Source organism: Oryzias latipes, chromosome 7, assembly GCF_002234675.1.
Source record: "Oryzias latipes chromosome 7, ASM223467v1".
NCBI classification, from domain to species: Eukaryota; Metazoa; Chordata; class Actinopteri; order Beloniformes; family Adrianichthyidae; genus Oryzias; species Oryzias latipes.
This window is the reverse complement of record NC_019865.2, coordinates 15,195,373-15,219,747: the sequence shown is the minus strand read 5'-3', so window position 1 is coordinate 15,219,747 and position 24,375 is coordinate 15,195,373. Positions and strand designations below refer to the sequence as shown.

At 36.5% G+C, this 24,375-nt stretch overlaps 1 protein-coding gene across 1 annotated transcript in view; it reads left to right on the top strand.

Annotated features, from left to right (window-relative positions):
* LOC101163490 (opsin-5-like) overlaps nt 1–24,375 on the top strand; it is an 83,398-nt gene that overhangs the window by 39,174 nt on the left and 19,849 nt on the right. Inside the window, exons 2-4 of the mRNA XM_004070754.4 lie at nt 16,414–16,501; nt 16,590–16,752; nt 21,874–22,001. Coding sequence (XP_004070802.1) covers nt 16,414–16,501; nt 16,590–16,752; nt 21,874–22,001 — 379 coding nt within the window. The remainder of the gene's footprint in view (nt 1–16,413; nt 16,502–16,589; nt 16,753–21,873; nt 22,002–24,375) is intronic.

Sequence of the window (24,375 nt, the reverse complement as noted above, 5' to 3'; positions counted from 1 at the left end):
TTAATAAACACCCAGTATGGCTGACACATTTAACATCTACAGAAGATTTTGGTAACACTTTATATTAAGATTCCTTCACAAGCTTTGTTAACACATTAACAAGCATTATAAATGAATTTATAGGGTGTTAGTAAGACATTTATTAGTACAATAAGTCTAATAAGGTTTATTAAATTACTTAGTTAACACATTTACAAGCATTATTATTAGGATGTTTTTAAGATGCTAATGATGCATTTACTGATATTATAGGTGCTAAACAAATGTGTCAGTGTTAATAAGCTTAATAAGATTTATTAACAACCTTTGTTAACAAATTAAGAAGTATTATTTTTGTTTGGGGTTCTAGTAAGATATTTATTAGCATTATAGACGCCTGACACAAGCCTAAGTGTTAATAAGCTTAATAAGTTTTATTAACTAACTTAACAAATTAATCGGCTTTATTAATGTGTCAGATGCTAGTAAGATATTTCTTAGCATTATAGATGTCTTGCAAATACCTGAAAGTGTTAATAAGATTTATTAACATCTGAGGTCAGACCATTGTCTTCTGAATCCATATTACTAAACTGCTAATAAGCTTTACAAATGTATTAATTAACTTTGTTAATAGTTTATTAATTGTTTTGCAGCACCTCATCTAAAGTGTGGACGTTTTTTACCACAAACAACCACAAAGCATAAAGATTGTAAAAAGAACTTTATGACATTAAAACAGACTAAACATACACAAATCGTTCTGTAAAAGATATATAATAATCTAATTCAGACAAATATTTTTAAAAAAAAAAACATACTGGTGTTTGATGACTAGCATCATAGCTAATAAGGATAAGTATTAGCATCTATCCTGAGTGAAACATTCATTGCAAATCCCATCACCAGAAGACAATTCTCTGCATTCACTGCAAATGCATTCAACCCCTGTTGCCTTGCTTCAAAGTCCACAAGAAAGTTGCACAAGCCAGTAATTTTTGAAGAACAAAGACAATAAACCTACAGGAGCCATGCTAAAGCTAACAGGCTAACGACCGACCGGTACAGAATCAAAGATGGGCGGGGCTTTTTTTGTCACCTGTGTGAAAGCAAAGTCTAAGAGGCCATTCAATTGGCTGAAAGTGAGCACGCCTGTTTTGCTGATGAGTTTGATTGACAGATTCATTAGCCAATGGTGACCTTAGTTAACCTGCCCATCTTTATGCCCATCTTTATTCAGAGATGGGCAGGTTAGCGTGTTAGCTTTAGCATGGCTCCTGTAGGTTTTTTGCTTTCGGTCTTCAAAAATGACTGGCTTGTGCAACTTTTTTGTGGACTTTGAAGCAAGGCAACAGTGGTTGAATGCAGTTGGCATTGAATGCAGAGAATTGTCTCTTGGTGATGGGATTTGCAATGAATGTTTCACTCAGGATAGATGCTAATACTTTATCCTTATTAGCTATGATGCTAGTCATCCAACACCAGTATGTTTTTTTTTTTTAAATATTTGTCTGAATTAAATTATTATATATCTTTTACAGAACGATTTGTGTATGTTTAGTCTGTTTTAATGTCATAAAGTTCTTTTTACAATCTTTATGCTTTGTGGTTTTTTGTGGTAAAAAACGTCCACACTTTAGATGAGGTGCTGCAAAACAATTAATAAACTATTAACAAAGTTAATTAATACATTTGTAAAGCTTATAAGCAGTTTAGTAATATGGATTTAGAAGACAATGGTCTGACTTTAGATGTTATTAAATGTTATTAACACTTTCAGGTATTTGCAAGACATCTATAATGCTAATAGATATCTTACTAGCATCTGACACATTAATAAAGCCTATGAATTTGTTAAGTTAGTTAATAAAACTTATTAAGCTTATTAACACTTAGGCTTGTGTCAGGCGTCTATAATGCTAATAAATATCTTACTAGAACCCCAAACAAAAATAATACTTCTTAATTTGTTAACAAAGGTTGTTAATAAATCTTATTAAGCTTATTAACACTGACACATTTGTTAGGCACCTATAATATCAGTAAATGCATCATTAGCATCTTGAAAACATCCTAATAATAATGCTTGTAAATGTGTTAACTAAGCAATTTAATAAACCTTATTAGACTTATTGTACTAATAAATGTCTTACTAACACCCTATAAATTCATTTATAATGCTTGTTAATGTGTTGACAGAGCTTGTTAAGGAATCTTAATATAAAGTGTTACCAAGATTTTATTACAAACAGATGTCAAGAGACTATAAATAAGCATTTACTCTTCCACATCTTTACTTTTGTACAACTTTAATGAAAGTCGTCATTCTTTTTATTGTTCCTCGTGTCCTTGCTGATTCATCCCAAAACGTTCCCCAAATGTTAGGGATTCTACAAATATGCTAACTGCACATGAGCAATAGTACCTTTAAAGGATAACACTAAATCATAACAGGAAATAGAGTGAAGTGATAAATGAGTTTTAAACTGAAGAGTTTATATGACAGTTAAGTGATGAATGCTTTTGGGAAATAAATATGCAGCTTGTAATCATGAGCTCTTTTATCTGGATTGACATGGGCCATTAAGTCACAATGAGAATAGCTGAAATGTGGTGGAAAATGTATACAAGTGAGTGAAAAAATATGTAAAGTTTAAATGAAACTGTAACCTAGAATTTAATATAGTGAAAAAAGTACAATAAAAAAAAAGGAAAAATGACAAAAACAGAAAAATACAGGCTGTTCTGTCATTTTTGTGCTGGTTTGTTTGGGTGATGTGCCATTTATATATGTACCAATTATAGTTCAGATCTTTTTGCAATTTCCCTTTATTTATTCGTTTTTGTTTGTATTATTTGTCAAAATAGATTTACTGTTTTTTAAATGAGACGTAAGAAACATTTGACAAATAACTGACATAAAGGGCAAATAAACAGTTTTTTGACAGAATTTCTGCAGACACAATTTTCTTTTCATTTTGCAACCAAATGAAGTTTATTTTTTTTGCTTTTCATTTGATCTGAAACAGGTTATGACTGACAATTCCAGGAGACATGCATTTACCTGTACAACAAACGCAGCGCAAAACAGCAAGAATCAAGCTAGTACTGAAAATCTTCTTAATCGGGGTTGTGCAATAAAACTAGAGTTGTCAACATTAATGTTTTAACGCATGTGATTAATAAAAAAAATGAACTGGTTAGTATTCATTAACACAAATTAATTAAACTTCCCGAAGCAACCGTCTTATGCTTTGCGTAATTTCTGAAGATGCAAACTGCGTCTGGCTTTATTCCACTTATGGTAACTTACAGAAGAAGTAAATGTTCAACCGATTTTTAATACTTTGTTCTTGTTATTTTTTTCAATTTAGATCCCATTTTCACAAAAAGCAGCCTATTTGATACGTAGTGCGGCCCGTTGTCACGGTAACACGACAACTCATCACTGAGCCAGCACCGACCTCAGCTGCAGAGGCAAAGAAAAGCGATTTATATGCTGCTTGACACGATAAGATAAATAAAGCATCAGTTCAGAGAGAAAGTTCATCTCTTGAAACTTTTTTTTTATTGTCCAGACAAAATGCCAATCAGAATTAAGTATTCACCTGGACCGTGGTATAAGTTCATTTAAAATGCAGAAACACAATGTTTGCTTCTTATGGCTGTATGTCAGTGTCTTTGTTTTCTTAATACTGCAGACATAAAAGTCTTTAAAGTTGTGCTTATCTTACTGTTGATATGTTTTGTGCACACAAATTACACTTCTGGGATATCTGAGTTAAAACAAATCTAATCAAATAAAACGTTACAAATTTTAAAATTTTGGACAACAAAATGAAGAAAAAATTATCTCTGGCAAGTCTTTGTTCAATGGTTGCATTTTGTCATGTGACATTTATTCAGTAAAACATTGTGATTAATCGTGATTGATTTTTTAATTGATAGACAGCACTAAATAAAACATGTGAAGAAAAATGCAAAATAAAATGACATACTAAATAATTCTGAAAAATGAGAAATACCCTCCTGAGAACCGAGGAAAAAAAGTGTTACAATTTCTGTTTTTTTGTGATTTCCTATCCATTTGGGCCTAAATAAACACCTTACAATTTTAATTTTTTTAAAAATGTTTTTTATTTTAATTTCCCAACACGTCCACTGTAGAGGACAACAGGACGATATTTCTGTGAAAATAGAAGTCAATTTGGATAATCAGAAAAAAGAGCAGATTAAATCTTTAGAGTGATATTTACCCAAAAAACATTAAATTTTGTTCTAAAACAAGGAAATTCTGCATCACTTTTTTGTTACTTGTTGGACCATCTGCTACAGAGGAAGATCGACCGGTAAATTGAGAGCTTTGCTTATTGGCTCAGCTCTCTCCTCACCACAACGGACCGATACAGCGACCGCATAACTACGGACGCTGCTCCGATCCGCCTGTCAATCTCATGCTCCTGTTTTCCCATACTCATGGACAAGACTCCAAGATATTTAAACTTCTCCACCTGGGGCAGGGACACTCTACCCACCGAGAGATGGCAAACTACCTTTCTTTGGTCGAGAACCATGGCCTCAGATTTAGAAATGCTGACCCTCATCCCGGCCATTTCATACTCTACCACAAACCACTCCAATGCATGCTGGAGGTCCCGGCTTAATGAAGCCAACAGGACAACATCATCTGCAAAGAGCAGAGATGAAACCCTATGGTCCCCAAACCAGACCCCCTCTGGCCCCTGCCTGTGCCCTAGAAATTCTGTCCATAAAAACTATGAACAGAACCGGTGATAAAAGGCAGACCTGCTGGACTCCAACGTGCACCGGGAACAGGTTTGACTTACTGCCGGCTATGCGAACCAAGGTCTTGCTCCGGTCATGCAGAGACCGGACAGCCCTCAGTAAGGCTCCCCGGACCCCATACTCCCATAGCACCCTCCACAGGATACGGGGGACGGACGTGGTCAAACGCCTTGTCCAAATCCACAAAACACATCTGGACTGAATGAGCGAACTCCCGCATTCCCTCCAGCACCCTAGAGCGGGTGTAGAGCTGTTATACTGTTCCACGACCAGGACGAAAACCTAACTGTTGTTCCTGGATCCTGGTTCGACTATCGGACCGACTGTCTTCTTCAGTACTGTGGCCTATAGACTTTCCTAGAGAGGCTGAGGAGTGTGATTCCCTGGTAGTTGGAACAAAACTAGATCAAAAACAGATCCTCAAAAATGTTATCAATGTACTGTGAATAGTACGAGATTGAACTCCGGTATTCACAAACTTTGGCGTCATCTTGATAGGCAGGGCGCCCTGGTAGCACAGGTGTAAACCTCTTATGATTAAAAAACACAAAAAAATCAAGTTATTTTGAAAAATAACAGTTATTTCTTCCTGAATCTCAACCTTTTTATCATCATAAAGCTCCAAATCTGAATCTCTCTCAACTATCTGGTCTAGAATCCTCTCTGCTTCACTTTTTTCTCCATACATTATGTGCAGCCATTAAATACATTAAAATGGTCCCGGTGTCCTCTACAGTGGACATTCATTAAATGCCTGCTGTTTTAAAACCGAAAACATGAAACCTTTTTCAGATCTAAAAATATTGTTCCTAACATGTTTATGACCAAGAATATATATAATTATCATGGTAAAAAAAGGAATAGATACATAATATTTGACTTGCCTTTCACCTTTCCATAAAATTAGGTAAATGGCATGGAAGCCATCTTTGTAGAGATAAAACTTAAAGTTTCCAGCATGCAAACTCATCACATGACACATCAATGGAAAGCCCAGGATGTCCTCTACAGAGTAGAATAGGATTTGGAAAGGCATCTCTTAATTCCTTAGAAATATACAGGTAAACAAAATGTCCATTATAGAGGACATTAGTGAATGGGCCGGGTCTCAGGAGGATACATTTTATAACAAAAATAGATTTCACAATATCAAAAAAAAAACAAGTATTGATTTATCCATTTATCTATCATTTTTTTAATTATGGATTATTTTTGCATATTCATGTTATTTGCTACCTTCTGTTGAATTTTTAATGCATTCAAACATTTTGTTTAGTGTTGACTCCTAGTTGCATCCCACTGAACAATTTTTTTTTTAATGACAGCTAAAAGATCATTTTTCTTTGTAGCATCTGTTAACCTAAAGCATTTCACTCAAAGCTGTAATTTATTGACACTATTATTTACTGCCAGGAGTCTCCATTGTTAGAAAGTTTAATTAGAATGAGGTATGATTTGGGTCATTATCATAATCTGGTTTCAGAATTTAACTTCTTGCTGTGTAGTTTCATCGAGCACAGGCTAAAAATGCTTGGAAATGATGCTCTAATTTCAAGAATGCAGCGTATTATTAACAGCTAAAACGAGTCAATAATTACTGGCAAAAAGCTGAGCCCCAACACCCCAACCAGTAAATTAAAAATGTGGGGGGGAAAAAAAACCAACTCTCCGTGGTGATCTAAAATATGTTAATTTATCTTTCAAATGTATCTAAACATAAATTTATTCTACTGCATTCATAATCAGTTTTTAGTCACAATGGGTTTTTAAATGAGTGCAGTGCGGATTTTCTCAGAACTTCCTTTTGTCTTGTTTCTTCGATGCTTCATCATTCAGCTTTCAATCCTTCACTTCTGCAGGTTTCACTTCAGGGATCTCTTTATCTCTTTGTCTTCACTTACCTTTTTTTTCTAAGACGTCAGTCCTCTCACAACATTCTTAATCTCTGTCATTCTCCTTGCCAAGTCTGTTCCCTGTCAGTTCTTTAAACTGGAAGTGTGTCCGAACACGTGAGGGTGTGCAAACTGCAAGTTCCATTCACATGAAAGCAAAGGTTAAGTTGGCAAAGACGTCCGCTGCAATGATTATCCATAATACCACAATTCAAAGCCAGGCTTATAGACAATTTGTGACTTTCACACTCTTTGCGTGACACTTTTCCCTCTTAAAGTAATTGGGGTGAGCACAGAGACTTTGGAGACTTCCCTTAAACTCCTCTGCCTTTTTCTGTCCTTTAAAGTGTCTCACACTCTTCCTTTCATCTTCGCAGACTGTTGATCTTCCCACTTGAACCGCTGACACTTCAGAGAAAAACAGACAGCAGAAAGGGACTTAGCCAACAGTTCATTCAGTTCGAAATTAAGCTAAGTTCTAATTCACGGTTTTATTCACATATTGTTATAGTTTTGCTTCATGTGTTTGAATGTGAAAAATCTTTAGATATTTTGGAGAACTTAATAAATGCAACTTTACCACACATGAAGAGAAAAAGGAAAAGTAATCTAGGATTTTCTGTCTGATATAGAAAAGAGTCTGTATGTATGTAAACTTGAGGCGGAGAAAGCTTTTCAATTAAAAAAAAAAAGTAGTTATGCATCTCAGAAAAGACACACACTCCTTTCTGACTGGCTAATGCTCCTATTATGGTTAGCACATCTTCTGGAAGAAAACATTTTCTGAAAACCATGATGAGAAATGGTAATAAAAAACTTACTTTTTGTGGTTTTGAATCATTTAAATTGGTTAATTCTCACAAAATTCTGTCTGTTGTCCAATTTCTTTCATTTGAACAACTCTTCAGTCATAACATAAAGGGACTTTTACAAGTCAAAGAGACACTTGTAATCTCAGATGTTATTATATTTTCTCTAAGGAAGGTAAAGATGCATTTGAAATATTCACGGATCATATCAACAAGATGATGTTAATATTGACTACAGGAAATTAATAGTAAATCATGACAAATTATGTTCATAACAGTCTCAAGATAGTTTAGATAGCATACTATCTTCTGCTGTAGAACAAAATGGGATAACAATAAATTACACTGACCAAAATTATAAACGCAACACTTTTGTTATTGCTCCCATTTTTTATGGTATAAACTCAAAGATGTGAAACATTATCCACATACACAAAATAACCAGTTCTCTGAAATATTGTTCACAAATCTGTCTAAATCTGTGATAGTGAGCACTTCTCCTTTGCCAAGACAATCCATTCCACCTCGCAGGTGTGCTATATCAAGATGCTGATTAGACAGCATGATTATTGCACAGGTGTGCCTTAGACTGGCCAAGTGAAGTTTTGTTGAATAATTGCTTTGATAATTTTCATTCAGGTTTTTAACATGTGATATCACACATACTCTAATGCAAGTGTCAAACTCAAGGCCCGCGGGCCAAATGTGGCCCGCCATGTCATTTTATGTGGCCCGCAACAGCATAAAAGTTTTTAATTTCTTAGAATAAAAAATAAAAATTGGTGTGTATTTATTCATATCTTGGGGGAATCAGACTTGAAATATGGTATTGGGCAACATTACATTTAGTTACATGTATAAGTCATATCTGGCCCTTTGAGGACAGCCGCTATGCTGATGTGGCCCTCAGTGAAAATGAGTTTGACACCTCTGCTCTAATGCAATCAAATTATTTGTCCAGCTAACATACCTGCACAATTTCCTCTAAATGTCATGACGTCAAGAGTGTATGGTAAAAAAATAATGCTTCAGTTTATCAGGTGCACATTGCTAGTATCTGGGTTGGACTCCTTTTGCCTCCAGAACCTTCTTAATCTTTTATGGCAACAAGGTACTGGAAACATTCCTAAGAAAGTTTGGTCCATATTGACATTACATTATCACACAGTTGTTACAGATTTGTCAGCTGCACATCCATGATGCCAATCTCCCATTCCACCACATCCCAGAGGGGATCTATTGGGTTGTAATCTGGTGACTGTGGAACCATTTGAGTCCAGTGAATTCATTGTCATGTTCAAGAAACCAGTCTGAGAGGATTCTAGCTTTCTGACCTGGCGTGTTGTCCTGCTGGAAGTAGCCATCAGAAGATGGTACACTGTTGTCATAAAGAGATGGAGATGGTCAGCAACAAAACCTGGGTAGACTGGTGTTGTATTCATGCTCAGTTGGTACTAGGGGGCCCAAAGTGTGCCAAGAAAATATTCCCCGCACCATTATACCACCACCACCAGCCTGAACCATTGATACAAGGCAGGATGGATGCATTATAAAGAAAATTTGGAACAGCTGTTGAGTTACCGTACTTGTAAGGCTTTGTTAACGATGTTGTGTTTTGTGTTACCTGTAATTATGAACACAAATTTGGATCTTTCAGTAATAAACCTTTTACTTGGATCTTCTGGCAGCTAACAATTTTATCATATCAAGCTATTTATTGAAACGATCACCTGTAATAGAATAATTACCTTGGATATTTGAAATGTTCTAAAGCGTTTGACCTGTAATGTATTACATGCTTTCTCTGTTCAAACCTTTAGTAGCACATTAGCTACTAGCTTAGTGCTGTGTATGCTGTGAACTAATATGTAGAGAAAGCTATTTTTTAAAATCATGTGGGCAGTTATTTGCTGGTTCTTCCAATGCCACAACTTCAACACAGTTAGATTTTGAAAAACAAACTAAACCCAATTGAATAATAAATACCCTTTTTTTGATAAATGCTAAGGATATTTTAAAGATTATTCTTCTGACTTTCTGTAATAAGCATGCACAGTTATAGTGACTGATATACCGGTACTTGACTTAACATTTTACACAGTTAATTACACAATTAAAACCTCATGTATTTATACAATGTACACTGATGAACATCCAAACAGTATAAAATCAAAATAACACAGGTTCACACAAAACAGCAAATAGTTTACCACCTTTGCTTTCTCTCGAAAATTAGCTACAGTGAATATGCTCCTTTTTATTGTTCAGTAATTTCTCAAAAAGTACCGTAGCTGTCCGCCTAATTTGAGGACATTGAATTCGTCTCCCCTTCCTTCATATGTAAATGCGAGCAATACAGGTGAAAGCATTAAGTAAACAGAATGGCTATGAATATATTTCCATATCATCTCTTGTCATAAATTTAACTTGAAAGATCAGTCAAACTGGAATTTTGCCTCAGTAACGTCTCTTGGTCACAATATTGGCATTAGCTCATGCACTGTATGCAAATCAGTCCCAGAATTTCAGGATGAAACAGATTATGTTTTGAAACACCGTAAGCTTCATGGCTCCATGACTTGATTTTTTTCTCTTGTCAAACTACAAAGTTCAAACTAATCAAAGTAGTGTGTTAAGTATTGAAATGTTAGGAAAATTGTTTTAAAAGAAAGTTTCATGTTATAAAAGAGGTATTTTTTGTTTATACTATCTTTCAGATTTAAGTCATTTTTCTCATTTTTAATAGTGACAAAACATCTTATAGAATAGATAATTGACCAGACCGTTAAAATGAGCATTGACCATTATATTTGGATCACAATGGGTTTATACTTGTAAAAAGCAACCTTGGACTGAAAATTAACCAAAATAACTTTTTGGTGATGTGTAAGGTTATGTTTATGCGATTGCATTGTTTTATTACTGTAGTATGACCCTGAGGTCAACTAAGATTGCTTCTGGGAGCCCAGAGATTGTTAACTTGATAAATGTTTACGTTTTCAACCATCCCAAAAACTTTCCTTTTGAAATTTATTGGTGTGTGAGAATCCTTTTTTTTTGAGACTCTGATAATTTGACTAACTAAATGAGAATTTTACCTCACAATAATTACATTTTCATAAAAAATAAGAAAAGCATTTCAAAATAATGTTTATTTGAATGAAACCTATCTCTGAAACATAAAACTTTATTAGAGGAGAAGAATGTTGTAATAAATTAACAATTAATAAATTAAGTTCTCTTTTTTTCTTTTACTGTGGCAGGTTAGTGTCTTGGCATGAGAAGAACTTGTGTTTGTCATTTTATATAAAAAAAAATACTAATTTTTTTTATTCTAACTAAAAGTTTTTTTTCAGTTAGTTTCTGCAGAGTTCACTGCAAAATAAACGCTTTTTGATCCACCTTCTTGGAAGAGAAGATGTTTTATTTATTTATTGCTTCTGCAACTTTCTTTATACTGTACTTCCCCACTTTTTCCACACTGTATGTGCTCACAACAATTACGGTAACGTTAATATGTTGCACTTGGACTTACAAACACTCTGGACATCTACTCGTGGTTCTCAAGTTCAGCAGGGCTCTGGGATCTGCAGGACACAATCATCCTGTAGAAGCTAGAATCAGAAGCAAACAGGATGCAGCTGCGTTCAGCAGTCATGCTGTTCACAGATAGAACCAAGTTCCAGATAAACTCTGATGTTGTCTAACTACATTTCAATCTGTCAAATAATTTTTAAACGTCAACATAAAATATTATGTTGAGGTTTTCTGTGCTTGTTTAAATGACTGATAGTTTAATTAAATGTCCTTTAATGTATTTTGTTATTTATTTATTATTTATTTTTACTTTTTTTCAGTGCATCAAAGCTACTGCATCTACAGTCAGGACCATAAATATTTGGACTTACACATTTTTTCTAATTTTGTTTCTGTACATTACCACAGTGAATTTTAAATAAAACAACTCTGATGCCATTGAAGTGCAGACTTTCAGCTTTTATTCCATGGGTTGAACAAAAGATTGCATAAAAATGTGAAAAACTAAAGCATTTTTTAAACACAATCCCTTAATTTCATGGGCTCATAAGTAATTGGACAATGGACTTCCATGCTATTGCATGGGCAGGTGTGGGCAATTCCTTTATGTCATCATGAGTGAAGCAGATAAAAGGCCTGGAGTTGATTAGAGGGCTCGTGCTTGCATTTTGAAGATTTTGCTGTGAACAGACAACATGTAGTCAAAGCAGCTCTCCATGCAGGTAAAAGGAGCCATCATCAAGCTGAGAAAACAGAAAAAACCATGCGAGAATTTGCCACTGGATTAGGAGTGACAAAATCAACAGTGTGGTACATCCTGAGAAAGAAAGAAAGCACTGGTGAACTCAGCAACGCAAAAAGACCTGGACGTAAACGGAAAACAGTGGTGGATGATTGCAGAATCATTTCCATGGTGAAGAGGAACCCGTTCACAACAGTGAACAACACACTCCAGGAGGTAGGTGTATCAATATCCAAGTCAACCATAAAACGAAGACTGCATGAAAGTAGATACAGAGGGTACACTGCAAGATGCGGCCACTCATAAGCCTCAAGAATAGGAAGGTAGATTGGACTTTGCTAAAAAGCATCTAAAAAAGCCAGCACAGTTCTGGAAAAACATTCTTTGGACAGATGAAACCAAAATCAACCTCTACCAGAATGATGGCAAGAGAAAAAGTATGTAAAAGGCGTGGAGAAGCTCATGACCCAAAGCACACTACATCATCAGTAAAACACTGTGGAGGCATTGTGATGGTCTGGGCGTGCATGGCTGCTAGTGGCACTGGGACACTAGTGTTTATTGATGATGTGACACAGGACAGAAGCAGACCAATGAATACTGAGGTGTTCAGAGACTTACTGTCTGCACAGATCCAGGTGAATGCAGCCAAACTGATTAGGCGGCGTTTCATAATACAGATGGACAACGACCAAAACATACAGCCAAAGCAACTCAGGAGGGTACTACAGCAAAGAAGTGGAATATTCTTGAATGGCCAACTCAGTTACCTGATCTGAACCCAATTGAGCATTTCACTTGTTAAAGACTAAACTTCAGACAGAAAGGCCCACAAACAAACAGCGACTGAAAGCCGCTGCAGTAAAGACCTGGCAGAGCATTCAGAAGGAGAAAACCCAAGCATCTGGTGATGTCCATGAGTTCAAGACTTCAGGGTTGCCAACAAAGGGTTTTCAACCAAATATTAGTAAAGACCATTTTGTTTTCAGTTATTTCATTTGTCCAATAACCTAAGAGCCAATGAAATGAAGGGATTGTGTTTAAAAATGCTTTAGTTTTTCAAATTTTTATCTTTTTAATCTTTAATCTTTTTAATCTTTTTGTTCAACCCAAGGAATAAAAGCTGAAAGTCTGCACGTCAATGACATCTGAGTTGTTTTATTTAAAATTCACTGTGGTAATGTACAGAAACAAAATGAGAAAGAATGGGTCTCTGTCCAAATATTTATGGTCCTGACTGTCTTTAAAGAATTTTGAAATGCTTTTATGTGGTCCATCACCCAAACTACCCTCAACTCGACCTCCCCTGCACGCCTCTAGACGTGCTATCCCCCAGAGCCAGGATGAAACGGGCCCCCAGTGTCCTAGGAAAGGTTATGTCAAACTGGGGCCCTGTGATGAACAGCTTCCTTCTGGTGATATACCTGTAGTTGCACCACGTAGAATGCAAAAAGGGCAGTTAGACTGTCCAATCAAAGAAATCTAGTTGATATCCCTTGCAAGAAGGTTTTGACCAGTCCCAAGGAAACTAATCTCAAACTTGCTGCACTCAATGTCAGATCTTTATGCAACAAATCATTTTTAATCAATAATCTTATCTCTTCTTTTAATCTTGATTTTATGTTTTTAACTGAAACATGGCTTGACAAAAACACAGGAAACATAGTTCTAGTCGAATCAACTCCCCCCAACTACAAACATGTATCGGAAATACGAGAAAATAAAAAGGGTGGAGGCGTTTCTGCACTGTTTAGAGGTAATATTGCAACCCGCAGACTATCATTTGGTGTGTTTTCATCATTTGAGTATGTGTCCTTTAAGATTGAGTTAAAACAAACTCCTCCCTTACTCTGCATAGTCATGTACAAACCTCCTCAGCACAGCCAAAGTTTCATTGATGATTTCACTGAAATGCTCTCAGTTGTGTGCACAGACTTTGATGGTCTAGTCATTACAGGTGATTTTAATGTTCATGTTGATAATGTCAATGACAGAAATGCAAAAGAGCTCAATGCTGTCCTTGAAACCTTTGATCTAATTCAGCATGTAAGTTGCCCCACCCACAGCAGAGGGCACACTCTGGACCTGCTCATCACAAAGGGGGTAAATATTTACAATGTCAGTGTGGTTGATGTCGCCCTCTCTGATCATTTCTGTGTATTCTTTGACCTGTCTGTTGCTCCCAAACCACCGCCTGGCCCTGCAGTTGTCCAAAGGAGACAAATAAATGAGAGCACTAGGACACAGTTTGTAGAAATGATAAACCCTGAAAACGCCTCTGGTGCCAATGTTGATGAAATGCTGAATTCTGTTACTTCTAGCATCTTGAATGTTCTGGATGCCATTGCCCCTATGAAGGTTAATTTGAGAAAACATAGACAGAAAGCTCCCTGGAGGAATGATGATCTAGTCAGGGCACAGAAACAACAGTGCCGCAGAGCTGAGCGAAAGTGGCGCAAGTCAAAACTCCAGGTTCAATATGAAATGTATAAGGGGGAGTTGTATGCTTACAACCAGATCTTATGCAGAACAAGGGAAAGGTACTTCTCTGAAATCATTGGAAGTTGCAGCAGCAACCCTTGTGTCCTGTTCACAACAGTAAACAGATTAACTAACCCTCCAACCCAGCTACCAATTGAACTGGTTTGCACACCTAAATGTAATGAGTTTGCTGTATTTTTTAATGACAAGGTTCAGGGCATTAAAAAAGCTATCAACTCCACAACACATATAACTATCGAACGGCCACCTACTCACTCTAAACTGACTCACTTTGTACCTGTCACTGACCAAACTGTCCAAGAGACCATCACCCGTCTGAGCTCGTCTACATGCTGCCTTGATGTGTTACCCACTAGATTTCTAAAGTCTGCCCTGAACAGTGTGTTGCCATCAATTACTCAAATAGTTAACATGTCTCTTCAATCTGGAATATTTCCAGAGGCCTTAAAAACTGCAGTCATTAAACCTCCCCTGAAGAAAAGCGGTCTTGATCCCACTGTACTGAATAATTACAGACCTATCTCTAATCTGCCATTTTTAGGAAAAGTCCTTGAAAAAGTTGTCTACCAACAGCTCACTGATTTTCTCTTATTAAACAATTCATTTGATGTTTTCCAGTCAGGTTTTAGACCCCATCATAGCACAGAAACTGCTCTTATCAAGGTAACCAACGACATCCACCTAAACACTGATGATGGCAAAGTCACTGTCTTAATCCTGCTAGACCTGAGTGCTGCTTTTGATACTGTTGATCATGGGATCCTTTTGTACAGACTCCAAGACTGGGTTGGCATCTCTGGATCTGCCCTAAGTTGGCTCAAGTCTTATCTGGAAGACAGGAAATATTTTGTTGAAATTGGGAGTTGTGTCTCAGACTTCATGGCCTTGACTTGTGGTGTGCCCCAGGGATCGATCCTGGGACCCCTTCTGTTCAACCTCTACATGCTGCCACTAGGGCAGTTAATACGCAGTAATAACATATCTTATCACAACTATGCAGATGATACTCAGATCTATGTGTCACTGACAACAGGTTGTCAGCAGCTACCTTCACTCTCTGTCTCTTAAATCCTCAAATCAAGTCAGAAATCTAGGGGTAATCATGGACTCTGACCTGAACTTTAACAGCCATATCAAGTCAGTAACATCAGCGGCATTTTACCATCTGAAAAACATTGCCAAAATCAAAAACATAGTGTCAAAGCCAGACCTGGAGATACTTTTTCATGCATTTGTCTCCAGTAGGTTAGACTACTGTAACGGCCTGCTCACCGGCCTCTCCAAACGAGCTGTAAAACAGCTTCAGTACATCCAGAATGCTGCTGCTCGAGTCCTGACCAGAACCAGGAAGTATGATCACATTAGTCCTGTGCTCAGGTCTCTACACTGGCTCCCTGTACCTCAAATAATAGACTTCAAAGCAGCTTTGCTTGTGTACAAGTCTCTATGGCCGCTCACCAAAGTACATCTCTGACATGTTAGTGCCATATGAACCATCTCGTACTCTGAGGACCTCAGGGGCCGGCCTCCTGTTGATTCCCAGAGTCAGAACTAAACAAGGGGAATCAGCGTTTCAACATTCTGCAGCTAAAATCTGGAACAGCCTCCCTGAAGTCGTAAGACAGGCCTCTTCTGTGTTCATGTTCAAATCTAGACTTAAAACATTTCTGTTTAGCCGTGTATATGACTGAAAGGTCCTATCTGCACTTTTCTTTCCTTTCCTTCCTTTATTTTTAAATCAATTTTCAAAATTTTTTTTCTTTTCTTTTAAAGTGAATTTTATGTTGATTATTTCTATGATGTATTGTGATTTTAATGCATTTTTCTGTTTTGTGAAGCACCTTGAATTACTTTGTGTACGAATTGTGCTATACAAATAAACTTGCCTTGCCTTGCCTTGCCTATGTATAAAGATGCTATATAAAAAAAGCAGATGATTGCAGAATAATGCTGGATGTTTTGTTTGGTGGAGAATCAAATCAAATCAAATCAAGCTTTATTTATATTGCACTTTTACAATTCAGGTCACTCAAAGTGCTTTGCACAAAAATAGAATTACTGTAAATGATTTTTTTCAAACTGTCTAAGTTAAAAATATTTCTATATATATATATTTTCATCTTTCTACTTTCTATTTTTCTTCCAGATGGGAAATGCCTCTGAATCATATTTGTTCGTTTCCAGAATATCCAAAAGCAATGACTTCCTCATGGGAACTCTCTACACCATTTTTGGTAAATTAATTGTTTTGGATTTGTTATTTACATATCTGAGAGTGGACTATCTGAGTGATCTTGTTTGTGTTCATTGTTTGTTCCACAGGGGCCCTGTCTTTGCTGGGGAATGGTATCTTGTTGTTCGTGGCTTACAGAAAGAAGTCTTCCTTAAAGCCAGCAGAGTTTTTCGTTGTCAATCTGGCCATCAGTGACCTGAGCATGACCCTAACTCTGTTTCCGCTTGCAATTCCTTCAGCTTTTTGGCACATGTAAGTTACATAAATGCACATATCATAATTTTGGTTCTCATAACATCTTCCCATTTTATTCGTCCAGCCTTTCACTAGTTCATCTTTTGTGTTTCCTGAATATTCAGAGAAAGATGGGATGGTGAGGTGTAGTTTAACTCTGCAGTGAAAGTAAAAGTGGAGCAGTGTCCCTTGGAGAAGTTATTAATGCATCTGCAGAAAGCTTGTGATTGCATTCTCAGTTTTATATTCTGAAGTGCTCTTGGACCTGCAGAAGAAGGATCTGTACCTAGCCTGACATAAAATAAAGTCATTTTAATTTAGAAAGTGTAAATCTTAAGGAAACTCAAGTAAGCCTTTGGATTAGCCATTTTTGTGTTGGGGTGTAATTTATGGGTATTCAAATAATTAGTATCACGATGCAACAACAGCAAGCCAAAGAGTCACAAAAAACAAGTCGAGCCCAGTGTCTATACAGTGGCCCCTCCTTTATTGCAGGAGTTATTTTTAAAGTGAGCTTTAAAGATGAAATTTCAAAGTAGACATCTTTATTTTTTAGTCATCATGGATGTTTTAAGGTTGTAAAACTCTTCGTTACACACTTTACAGACTTTTCTCTGAGACAAATTAACATTTTCTTTTTTGTTCAAATACTCTCAATGTTAAACCCTTTATAGAATCAAGCCAAAGATCTGCTTGAGTTAGAAGATTGGAAGTGTGGAAGGCTGAACAAACTCTGTGTAGGAGACACAGGCAGTGACATTGGATTACAGCCAATCACATACCACAATGGACCGTAGAAAAATAAAATAAAATAAAGCATGCAATAAAGGATTAAAGAAACAATTTGTGAAACAGCAAGACCACAAAAGGTGAACTGCAATAAAGCTTTAAAGCAAATACAGCAAACTTTCTGTCTGTGTATACAGCGTTTCACACACCAGGTGTGACAACTAAGATTGTTGTTATTATTTAATTAACATTTTACTTGCCAAAAGTCTCTATCCTGTGTTTTAATATACACTTTTTTTTTTTTTTTTTTTTTAAACTTGTCCTGTCCAACAGCTAGGCAGACAGATGAGAGCTGAGGGCCTCTTGTGTTGGACATATTTTATTTTAACAAGAGGGGTAATTAATCTTCAGACAAACCAAAGGTATGTCTGAATAAACCCCTTTTGTAATTGAGGCCAAACTTTATTAATTTCAATCATGTTTGAAAATCTTTGGTGTTGGACCGGACGGAAAAGGAAAGAAGGGAAGAAGAGAGAGGGACATTAGAGAGAGGGGGGGGTAGGAGGGTGATAATAGGAGGGGAAGGGGGGTAAGACCATGAAGCAGCATAGAGCAGACAGGTTTACTGGTTGTTTATCATTACGGTACGGTTCAAATGTTTTAATATACACTTAATTAACAACAAAAAAATGTGTATTTCCAAAAGTATTCTGTAATCAAACATTTCAAGAAGAAAGTATCGATATCGGTGATACTGGCCCTGTTATTACTTGGTATTGGATCAATACCCAATTCCCAGTATCCCCCACCCCTACACATACTGTTGGATGTCATGAAATTTCTTTTTTTAGTTTTTGGAGGAAGTTGTTACCTGTCCGGAGACGGATTGCTGTGCAATCTTACAGCTGGACTTTGGAGGAAAGAATCTTGATACACATTGTCCCAGCTTGACTAAGGCATTCTTTAGAAATACACACTCCTTAGCATCAATGTTCAGACTTGAGTCAATTCTTCTTCTGTAGGCCAGAGGACCAGATGCAATGCACAATGATCAGATTCTCCAGAGTGCTTATCAAGCTTTACAGGTGAAAAGTAAGCTTTCTGAGCAGCTCAGCCATCGCCACGGCAACTTCTTTTTTCATTGATGTGGGTATGGTAGCAATTGTGGCAAGCACTTCCATCTTGCCTCTTAGTCTAGAGGCAATGTGCAGTGTTCTGGCACACTCACAAGGGGACAGAGACTGTGTGCAGACTCAGATTTACTAAAATCTAGCTCTGCTGAAGGCATTCTAGGTTGGAAATTAAATCTGTACTCAATAACGATTACAATTATTCCTGGTATGTCAGAGAATATTGTGCCCAAACAAAACCAATAAGCTAGGTCTTTAATAATTGTTATTTTTATTCAAGGAAAATACATTCATCAATGTATAGGCCACTAAGCAGATCCACTAAAGTGAACAGGGGTCAGTGGTCTTACTCATAGACATCGGAGTGAAATAACAAGGGTAAGACAAACTCTGATGGGCATTTGTCTCACTTATTGTTTTATCCTGATTTGACTTTCATTAAGTCCATGACAGATGGTTGCATTAAATCTGAAAGCAAATTCCCTCTCAGATTCCAGGTTTAGGTTAAGATTGACTTTGTTCACATCTGTGTTGATTCTCATTCATTTAGGTTGATTCTATAAATGTAGTCGGTATAAAAAGAGCAGTTAACTGGACTTGGTTTTGAGTTTATATTGGAGTGTTTCAACTTTACTCCTAGAAGTTTTCTAAATGTGCAAAGGGGCTCACAATAATATAAGTTTAATGGGGTAGTGCCAATTTGTCCAAAACTGCCAGTGATAGTTTTTAAATAAATTATGGTGAATATTTTATTTTTTTTGTTAAGTCCACTGACTGAAAGAGAAGAGGTTGTTGTTTTAGTTGGATGCCAACTTCTAATCTCATTTGCACCTCTTAGACCTCATTACCCTTTGAAAGGGAAAACCATTTTCAGTTGCAAAAGTTCTTGGCACACTCATTCTATAGGGCACAAAAGCTTCATTCACCATCTTGTATCATCACTAGAATAAATATTATCTTAATTACTTAAAGTAACAGATTCAATTGTGTAGAGCTATCTTGTAAGTCTGAGAGGTGGATTAACTGTAAGGATAATAAGGTGCTAGCGACTGTCTGTGTGAAAAGGTTGAAGACTGCTTTTACTGGCTTTGTTAGGTCAGATTAGAAGGGTCTACACGCTCACTTCTGACACCAAATCAAGTTCAGAGAATATTACCATGGAAAAAAAAAACTAATTAACACTGCTTTCTTTAATAATTTCTGACTGGATAATGAGGCCTGAAGAAGACTTCCTTATGCAAACTCTTTGCAGCTCTTTTCATTGTTGAAAAAATGGAGAAAAGCGTCTTCTAAAGTATCATCTGCTGATGTAAGTGGTGGAACACAACTGTCAGATGCACAATGCACTGACACTTATATTACTGCTGCCGCTAGCACAGCAATGTTTCCATTCATGCCGAGGGTTCTTTGGATCCTTAGATTCATTTCCCAGCATCAAAAGAGAATGATAACACTTTCTTTTTTACTTGACCCGCATGGTTGATGAGAAGATTTAGGATGAAAAGCTGAAGGCAATTGTGTGAAGATGACTGCCTGACACGAGGAACTTCAGCAAAATGAAAGGGTAATTTAGAAAACCAGAAAAACTGAAAAAAAAACTAATAACAATTCGAAACTACTAGATTTAACACAGCACCAGACTTTTGAGTTTCTTATTTTTATTTTCCTACTGATATTTTTTACAAGGTCACCACAGTAAATCAGCTGTTTCCATTTGACCCTGCTGTCTGTGCTTCATCCCTCGAGGACCGGACACATTAGGCATGGTCACAGCACATAGTTTTTGCAGCAATGGAAAGGACTCATTCTAGTCTCTTCGTGTGGTCACACAAGAATCATAACGTTGTGTTTTAAAAGCACCCCAGAACTAGCACCCTAAGCTGCTGCGATAAAGACAGACATAGAGTATCTTCTGTTGCTGTGAAGCAGAATCACAAGAGCTCATGATGCCTTACTTGGGTATGGATTAAAGAGAATATCCGCTGGATTTTCAAAATAAAATGGTACATTTACACTTCGCACATAACCTTGAGGCACCCTCATGATTTTATGACTTTTGCTGCATGGACAGTACTTGGAGCAACTCCACATCTGTACCCTGCCCAGTGGGATTTGCAGATAAAGCAAAACTCCTATAGCCAATCCTACGACCACTCACAGTGGGTTTGAGCCTTTTTGTGATGCTCTCTGACTGTGTCTGTGTGGGTCCTTCATACACACAGACACTACACACATACACAAAAACTGAAGGTCAGCTTTCTACAAAGTAACAAACTTTCAGGCAATTATTGAGAGATGTCAAGATGACATGTTTTTTTTTTTTTTTGCTACCACAACATATACAGATGTGGCAACAGCCTCAAGTATAACCATTTCAAAATTATTGAAACATTTTTTCTGACCATTTAAAAAAAAGCATATTTAGTTTTAAGTGTATCACAGACATGTTTAAATGTACTGAGATGTTAACTGTGAGGGCCAACTGTACAGTCATTGCGTTACTGCTGATTGGTGATTATGAGCATTTTGAATTGCTGTTAGGTGTAGGCTCTTGTTTTTCTTTAACAAATCTACCATAAAGTGAACTGAAAAAGTGGAAAGGTTTTTTTTGAAATTTAATGAAAATTAATTGTTTTATTTTATTTTTTTCAGACAAGCCTTGGTGTAAAAAATAAAAAAAACATTCATGCACTTCTTGTCAAGTACCTTTTGGTATTTGGTATTACTCTCAGTAGTGTCGATTATTTGTATTGTAGCTTTTAGAAACGGTAACTAAAAATGTTTTTCTTGGATGTGCATGCTTTAAAAGTTTGAAATCAGTTTTTAGCATCTTAATAATGTAAAAAGTATGTATATATATTGGATAGCTATTGGTGACCATATGCACTCAAACACCCGTTTGTAAATTTCTTGCTACAGTGGAAATGTGTTTTACTATAACGAACAAACAGATTCCATCCACACCACTGTGGTAATATAAGTAGAAAAGACAACTGAACTACCTTCAGTCAATGTTTTTCACCTCATTTAATGACCTTTCCTGCTTCCTATTCTTATCCCCTGATGATGATGTGTGGGTGCCAGCTGTCCTGTGTTGGTTCAAAGTGTATCACCACAGTTGTGTGTGACGTTACGGAACACCAGAAAATGTATCACCTGTCATCTTCTGAATATAAATTATTATATTCCACCTGAAGGAATCTGGACAAAAACCTTCACTTCAATATTAGGTCATCAATCAGTAAAAAAGGTATTTTTTTCTTCTTCTTTCTCTATGCAGGTGGTTATTCAACAGGATGACCTGCACTGTATACGCCTTTTGTGGTGTTTTGTTTGGACTGTGCAGTCTGACCAACCTCACTGTGCTCTCTTGTGTCTGCTGGCTGAAGGTCTGCTGCCCCAACTATGGTAACCCAATCATTTTAATATTTATAATGTGATATATTGTTTAGTATAAAAGTACAATTACAGGTTTCTGGAAAACGCTTCTAATAATGGATCAGACGATGTTTGCCAATGTGCAGAATTTTGATTTCAATGAGGAGGAGAAAAGTTTGCGTAGCAGCATTGCAAACTTTTAGACTGTTGGTTTAATTTAATTAAAAGTAAAAGTAATTCTAAGTGAAGAAATCGAAAGAAAAAGGTTGTTCTCTGTTCTCTGGCTAAGAAAAATCAGAAAGAATATAAGGCAGAGCAGTGATGAAAATTAAGCTGGATCATTCTTTCTTTCTGTGATTACACCAGGCTTTGCTATCTTCATCACAGTAAAGCAACGCACTATTTCAATCAAAACTGAAATGAGTAGGGTGTGTAGAGCTGTGATGACATCTCAAAAGACACTTTTATTTGTTAAAATTATACAGTGTAGAAATAATACTTTTTAGACTTTGGATGGTTTTCCATGCATGTTTTTTTGTGTGTGCCTGTAGTTTTTTCTAAGAAGATTTTTTTGTAATGGAAAGTGCATTTTCTGCAAAATTCTCAAAAAGATAATTGAAATACTATCTTTTTGAGCAAAACAGAATACAAAAGAACATTCAAGCTACATTTACACCGGCCCAGCAATGTGCATTCAAGCGACTACATCCAATGAGAAGTCCATGTAAACGCACGTTCTGTGCTTCCGCGTTACAAATTTCGCGTTCCCTTGTCACTACACAAGTTTCTACGACCATTTTGGGGTCTATGTAGTAAACAGGTGCTAAAAGTTAAACCAGGTCAAACTTTAATCAATCAGAGGCTTGAATTTGGTGGTGGTGAATGGATGACGACCCCTTTAATTCACGGAAGTGCCAATCATTTAAAAATGGATCATGAAGGAGAAATTGATATTTGCTCATATGACACCAAGTCTTTCATAAAATAGAGAGGAATAAAGCTGTGTAAGAAAAAGCCTGAAGCAAGATATGCAAGATTTGCACTGCTTCAACATACTGCACTAAGCCTCTTCCAACTGCAGGTGGTGGATTTGCACTAGTAAACAGTAGAAAAAAGAAGAAGCCCTTCCCCACTTGTCCAGTGTGAAGACTTTGGCCGTTCTTGAACGTGCGTCACATGACCGGTGTGAACGTAGCACTAGATGCACAATTTTTTTCTAGAGTTTGAACAATCAATCCAAAAATTTGAACTAATATTACCCATTGAAATCAGTAATTTGTTGCCTTTTAATAGTTCAAAAGTGACAGTGTTTTTGCCCAACATAAACAGTCACAAACAGCACGATTCCTTCATGTCCTGATGTGTTCATGTCCAGGTGAGACACAACCATCTATCGCTGTGCTCTAATATCCTGCAAAACCAGAAAAGAACAAACCTGTGGTCATTGAAGTAAAAAATACAGCTTTAAAATAAATGATAACTTGGTTATTAATCGGATGAAGAGAAATGTTTTAACTCATTCTAAATTTTAGGAAGGGTAATGCTCAATTGGTTTTGCAAATTGCTTTGAATTCAAATTTCTACCCTGCAGCGTAACCACCCCAGAAACAACCAAAGCATTTTGTTCAGTAGATTAATTTAAATATATGTCTCCTTTGCAAGAGGACTGATTTCAGACCTCAGTGGTAGACTTGCAGCAGTTTCCATGTCCTACTTATGCAGGTCTGCTCTGAAGTTTTCCAGAATTTCAAAGATCTGCAAGAGAAGCGTTATAGATTTACTTCTCATGGAGTGGACAGAAAAATTGGAATAATAAGATCTTCTTTTGGTCACAGTTCAATGCAAACCCTGGTTACTTTTGTTTGGAATGTTAATTAGATGAATTTGCTTACTTGCAGCTTTCCAGCAGAGAGCACTGTGATGTTACCAAACAATGAAACACTGCTAACACAATCTAATGAGGCTCGCAAAATAGGATCAGAATTAAACTGAGAGAAACATGCATATAAAATGAGCAGTCATGATTGTCATAAACTGAATTTTTCATTTAAAAATAGAATGATAAAAACACTTGTGGATTTCCTAGATGTTGTGATAACTGTAGCAATTAAGATTTTTATCTTGCAACCAAAACTAACACATTTTCCGCACTATAATGTGCCCTTAAAGGCCTTATGTTTTTTCAGTGCATCTTATTACCTGGAGCCCCTTATATATTGATAAATTCTTGTTGTATTTACTGATGTCAAAGCGATTTTGAGATGTACACGGCGCTCAGTCTAAATGTCAGTTTTATGTAGGATTTTCTTGACAAGGTTGGGAGTTAGTGTAGTCACAGAAACATTTGTTTTAGCGATATCAGTCTGTTTTTACATGATGCAAATGGGGTTGGGGGTTACAGGTA